The sequence below is a fragment of the Mixophyes fleayi genome, chromosome 12 (assembly GCF_038048845.1).
Source record: "Mixophyes fleayi isolate aMixFle1 chromosome 12, aMixFle1.hap1, whole genome shotgun sequence".
In the NCBI taxonomy this organism is placed as follows: Eukaryota; Metazoa; Chordata; class Amphibia; order Anura; family Limnodynastidae; genus Mixophyes; species Mixophyes fleayi.
In genome coordinates, this window is record NC_134413.1 from 42663678 (window position 1) to 42670365 (window position 6688).

The window sequence follows — 6688 nt, forward strand, 5'->3', positions numbered from 1 at the left end:
GGGAGGCACAGCGCTTAGTACATTACCCAAGCCATGTTTACATTAGCGAGATGTTTGCGAGAAGTGCAAGATGCATGTATATAGTCCATGCATGTAGTTTAGTGTGTATACAATGGAATGTGTGCATTAGGTGGACAATGTATATAGACTTTTCTATATCTTAATCAATATGTATTTTGCAGACGTGTGTGTATAAAGTGCATTGCAGCGTGTATCCAGTGCAGTGTAGTCCCCTGTCACTAGTTGCAGGCTCAGTAGTAGCAGCAGCTGCTCACTAGGAGGATGGTGTGAGTGCAGCAGCCCCTCTCTCTTCTCCTCCTCTCTCTGTCTGTCTCTGTCTGTCCCCCCCACCCTCTTTCCCCGGGTCTCTGTGCCGGATGGTGTGCGGGGCTCCCCGGGCAGGGGATGTGATCTGCCCGGGCATAGTCACTCAGCGGTCGCCGCGATGATCAGGATCTTCCCGGACTTCAGTGTGCAGGTGACGGCGGCTCCAGGGTCTGGCGGGGCTCCTCCCGAGCCCGGGGCGGCCAGGAGCGGCGGAGCCAACGGGAGCCACCCGCACAATGTGTCCGGGGTCAGCTCTTACCAGCAGCGGTGAGTATGTGCATCCCGTTGACAAATCGTGTGGAGTATTATATTGATTTTTTTAAAAAGATGATTAGTTGCTTGTGGTGCCCTTTGACGGTCTGGGTTTGAGGTTTTCCCTAGTTAAAAGGTATATAATGTGGCACCTCAGTCATTGCACCCCCCATCCAGTATGCCTGGCATCATCGGGTGGTATAGATTGCACAGTGCCATTTCTTAAGGCAACCTCCTACTGACAGGTCTTGTGAAGCTTCATCAGGGGGATGTCAGGCACTTGGCTATGGTGAGTTTTGCAGGGTCTCGTTGGGGGTGCAAATGTAAAGATATGTGTGACATTGAACCTCAAATCAATGTATTTGACTAGCAAAAGATATGCTAAGAAATAAGTTAATTGGCAGTGACTGTGTATCCTAATGGTGTAATAGGACCGATTACAAATAATGGTAAAACATATGTGAATTGTGGTTGAAAGAGGAAACGTTTCCAAATGATAGCAAGTTTAATATTATCAATATATTATTAATAATAATAATAATAATAATAATACTGTTTTTGTGGTAATTGAATATACGGGATTTACTTCGTTATTCAAGATTGAAGTTTGCATGGGATAGCAATGGATTATATGGGATGATATGGGCACGGATTTCTATATGGTTGGCAATTAGAAAAGGACCAGTGTAAAAGTTGTTTTGTGTGCACTGGATAAAGGACGTGTGGCTGCAAATGTTTAGGTTGAATACTTATGATAATCAATCCTATTACATAGACAAATCAAATCAGGATTGGGACTGAGAGATATCTGGAGTATATATATATATATATATATATATATATATATATATATATATATATATATATATATATATATAGATATAAATTAGATATATATATTCAAAAAGTAAAGAGGACACTCACCGTTTAAAACAAATAGATTATTCTTTATTTTTATTATCTATCTATCTTGTGTATCTTGTATATACACACCTGTTAATTCTCATGCACACATATGGATATTATGGTTGTAAACTGTTATTAGCAAAACTTGAGGTGTAAAACAGAATGAGGTTTCATTGAATGTGTAGGGGAGGGGGCTGTTGGCATAAAGTATATCTGTGATGGGGGGATTTATCTGCAGTACAGCCAAAGCTTTCCATTCTCTCAGAAATAAACTAGTTTCCTTGTCTTGTCCTGTCCAATGCCTACAGCCAGTGTCTGGAATGAAAGTCCTTCTCTTAAGCAGTAAATCTCTCTATGGGAATCCTTTGGCTAGTGGACATTTCATTTTCACCTGTAATGCATAGTAAGGTTAGGCACTTTAGCAGATATGTGTGTGTGTGTGCACACACACAGTGTTTGTGTGTGTGTGTGTGTGTGTGTGTGTGTGTGTGTGTGTGTGTGTGTGTGTGTGTGTGTGTGTGGAGAACGGTAAATATAGTTGTACTTTTTATTTATAAATATAGTCTGTATATACTCTACCCATCACTATGTCTGTCACTGTCTGTGTCACTTCTCCTATGTATTTGAGTCTTCCTGTAGCATTGCTGTAAAGTCTTGGACAGCTGCAGGTCACTTTGTAAATGTTCTATTATAGCACATGTAGCTCATAGTCTATATCACTTATGAGGGAGATTTAGGATTCAATCCATACACAGCTCCATGTGTGTCCGTTTTCTCTTGGGAATATAAATATGCTGTGCGTATTTAGACTGTATGCCTATGTCAGTGGTTGTCCAATGTATATAAATGTACATAAACATAAAGTTTGTCACATGTTAATTCTAATGCTCTTTTATTACTAGAGTGTGTTTTAGAATGGATGTCTGATATATATGTATAGTTATTTTTTCTTTTTTGCACATTTTCTTGTGGAAATTTTCATTTCTTTCAACAAATGAATTACCAAGTGCAGTTATATGTACATCAATGTATCTATTTATTTACTGCCAGAATTTGTAACATAAACATAAACACTTGATGTAAATATAATTGTCACTTTATTAAATGTAATGAATGAAAAATACACAGAAAGTTGCTCCCTGCTTCATATATAGAGATAATCCTAATACGTAACTAGGTATGTCATCTCTGTATCATCACATTTTGTATTTTAGGTATGTGAAATTAGAATAAAACATTACAAATGCATAAATATTGATAATTACTCCTGTCCTTCTAATATAACACAGCCATAGATATTAGTATGCATCGTATTTATTATTACATCAATATATGGTTAATACAACATATGTGTGCGTGCGTATATATATATATATATATATATATATATATATATATATATATAAATACATATATATATATATATATATATATATATATATATATATACATATATATTTACATATACTGTAGATAAAAAATAAAATGTATATATATATATATATATATATATATATACATACACACGCACACACACACATTCATATGTTTAAACTGTGTTTTTTCCTGTGAGCCTTCTTGGCTGTACATTTCTATGTGATTCCTAGTTGTTGGCCTATTATGGGCAATTTCTAAGACATTGTGAGTATCTCTCCATCCCAATCTGTGGATGTGATTGAAGCTCTAATACTTTGCAAGCCGTGTCCTTCAGAGGTGGATGAGAATTGGAAATCAGCAGGGGTTAATCATATTCTTCTCTCTACCCGCACCTTGTTTATCAGAACATATGGAAATGGCCTGTCACTCCCCAAAGTGCTAGGGATCAGTCACAGGATTGGGACGAGGGAAGGAGGGGGAGCAGAGGTCAGGCAGGAAAGACAATGAGACATTGATTTCAACGCAGAGCTTGCAATCGACCACAATAATACATCCCACTGAACACAAAATCACGCAGGAAAAAAATACAATGCCATAACACTAGACAACACTACACAATACAACACACCTAAATGTTTAAAGATATAATATCCAGCAGTCTTATTTTATTTCTTTTTGGCTTATGAGCTGTTTTTGCTGCTGGGGCTCAATCAGGAACTATTTATTTCTAAATATAGAGGTACTTTGTAAAGTAAAATAACACAAAGAAATGGAAATACCCTCAGATTCTATACATTATTTTAAAAAGTCTTCTGTACTTTCTTAATCTTTATGGTTTTTTGCTTTGCAAATAAAGGGGGGAATAGTAAATCCTGGTGTTAGTTTATTTTGGAACCCTTCCTAATTAACCCTTTCACTGAAAGAGAATATGCAATTCAGCACAGTTTCTATGCCACACTAAATGGTAAAAAAATAACATACACTTTAGATTTTTTTTTGCTGTTTACCGCAAAGTAACTTTTCATTCTCACCCTGTGATTCTGAGCCTTTTCTTGTTAGCATATGTTACAGGTTTAAAGGCATTCCTATAGCCAAGGCCAGATACAGCCTTCTGCACACATCACTGCAGCATCCTTTCAATAGCAATATTCTTTTTGCTAACGCTGATTACAGAAGCGATCATAATCCTGATTACATTAACCCTTTTATCGCTTGCAGAGATAGGATCACAAAGTGAGTAAAGAGGTTGTTGAATAGAAAAGAGCGGCAAGTAAAGCTTGTAGATTTATAGCTGTTGAAAATAGGAAATGGATTTTAGATTTTTAATAAAGGCTGAGGTTATATGATTCTGTGCATGATATGGTGATGCGTTTCATATATATGTGTATATATATAATTGAAAAGCATTTGACTTTATGTTCGAATAATTGATATCATGATCACTGATGCTCGTTGTATTGCATAGCGACAATATCAACACATTAACAATTTTCTGACTAGTTAAGGTCACACAGCCCACCCAATATATTTTATGTTAAACTTTAAACCTTGTTTTCTCTTTACAGGTACCTAAAACATAATGTCATGCTGTGGAATTGTAAAAATATAGCAAATCACTTTAATTACACCAAAATATTGCTATGCTATACAGTAGTTTAAATTGTGCTATATTTCCTTTCTTTGACTGTCAGAATAGGGCATTTTATTCAGATAAGCATTGCTTAAATGTCTTTACCCCTTGTCGTTGTAGTTAGTCAGTTTACCCAGATAATCAGTCAGAAGTTGTTCATTGCATGCTACCATACTGAATAAATAAACTGTTCAGTTAGCAGTGTTATATGGTACAGGAGATTTTTTAAAAGCCTGCTTACATCTTTATTTATTATACTTTAAAAATCTGTATTGCCCTCTTTCAGAGGGACCATAATGGCAACTCTCTGTAGGCAAATGCTGAAATTGTAGAAAAGACATAAGTCAGTATTAAATACCTATTAATCTCTTTCACCGGCATGAATAGACATCTCTTGCAAGAAGTTTTAAAGTACATGTATATATCTTTTGGGTTTAGTTGCACTTCAATCATTAATTTATCTTCTCGGGATCCTAATGCATTAAAATCTAAAGATGCGTGATTGGTTATTTGTTTTAAAGATCTATTAGTATGACTAGTTAGCATTGAAGTATTCATTACTTTTCTAACATAGTTTTATAGTATATACATTCCTGATTTGTAAGAAAACACTTTACCTTGTATGTTCCATTTTGGTCATATTTATATATTATCTGGTATTTTCATAGTGCTTTACAGAGAATATTTTAATCATTTACATAAGTTACTGACACAGTGAAGCTTAGGGGGGTATTCAATTGTTAGCGAGACGGGTGAAAATCCCGCGCTCGAAAAAATATTACCATTAATACGGTAATTTGCACGTAAATACCGTTAATACGGTAATTTACTCGCTGGATTTCACTGAGCTGCGAGCTGAAATTCGGCGAGTAATTACCGTATTAACGGTAATATTTTTCGAGCGCGGGATTTTCACCCATCTCGCTAACAATTGAATACCCCCCTTAGAATCTATATTCCCTACTACACAAAGACTAGGTTTCATTTTGATAGAAGCCAATTGACCTCCCAGTATGACTTTGGAGTGTAGAAGGAAAGTAGAGCACCGAGAGGAAACTCGCGCAAACATGTGGAGCACATACAGGGCCTGATTTTGAGTTAGGACCAACTTTGCACCTGGACAAACTATGTTACAGTGTAAGGGGTATAATTTGACTTATTTTTTTGCACGTAAGAAAAATACTGGGGGGTAAATGTATGAATCTCCGGCGTGTTCAGCCTCTTCAGCGCTTAAATTTAAAGCGGCGCTGCATTGTAAAGGGAAACTTCCCTTTACAATGCAGCGCCGCTTTAAATTTAAGCGCTGAAGAGGCTGAACACGCCGGAGATGAAGAATCCGGAGATTCATACATTTACCCCTGGCTGTTTTTTCATATAGCACACAATTACTTGATAGTTTTATTTTTACACTGAAATTAAAGTTAATCTATGACCCCAATTATAAATCTGTATCTACATTTTAAATTTACCTCCCCCTCTAATGCAACATGGTTTTGACAAGGTGCAAATTTGCTCATTTTCTTTCCTTTGCTCCTAACTCAAAATCAGGCCAACAAACTCTACACAGATAAGGCCCTGTAGGAAATCAAACCCCAGCGCTGTGAGGCAGCAATGCTAACCACTGTGCCACTGCGCTGCCCATATTTAGTATTAACCTCCCAATACTAGCCCCAGGTTCTGACTGGAATGGAATTATCATTTTATTTTTTAAACCTTGCTACTCTCATTGGACCTGGTGCTTTATTGTACGTATGTTGGACGTAATTTACGATAAAAAAGTCGCCTATAAAAATAGCATTTTTACGCCCATATGCTGAGTAGGAGGCATCGCTCCTGTAGCATATGCGTCAGGATTACGTCAGCATACATACACCCACACACATACACACAACCAGGTCATAAGCACAAGAAAAGTTTCTTAACATTTGTATTGATAGTGATAAACACACAACTGTTAGGCTTGATATAACACAGGAGATATAATATTCCTTCATGCATACTAATGAAAGTAGCCAAAAAAAATATTTTTAAAAACCTGCAAAATCCCATGAGGTATTTACAGTCAATGAAGAAATCATTTATCAGCTTCGATGTTAAATTTGCAATTAGTCAATCGGAAGCGGCTTGCTAGTGCTGGCGACCACAATCATCATCATCAGGGTGTATTTGCACCAGCCCTCCAGCAGGTGGACATGA

The 6688-nt window shown here is 36.8% G+C and overlaps 1 protein-coding gene across 4 annotated transcripts in view; it reads left to right on the forward strand.

Annotated features, from left to right (window-relative positions):
- Window positions 1-232: 232 nt before the first annotated feature.
- NPAS3 (neuronal PAS domain protein 3) overlaps window positions 233-6688 on the forward strand; it is a 344422-nt gene continuing 337966 nt past the window's right edge. For 3 of the 4 annotated variants that reach the window (XM_075192988.1, XM_075192989.1, XM_075192990.1), the window contains exon 1: window positions 233-594. In XM_075192988.1, coding sequence (XP_075049089.1) covers window positions 446-594 — 149 coding nt within the window. In that variant the 5' untranslated portion in view covers window positions 233-445. Of the gene's footprint in view, window positions 595-780; window positions 869-6688 lie in introns of those variants that run through there. The other variant, XM_075192992.1, reaches the window with a different exon arrangement.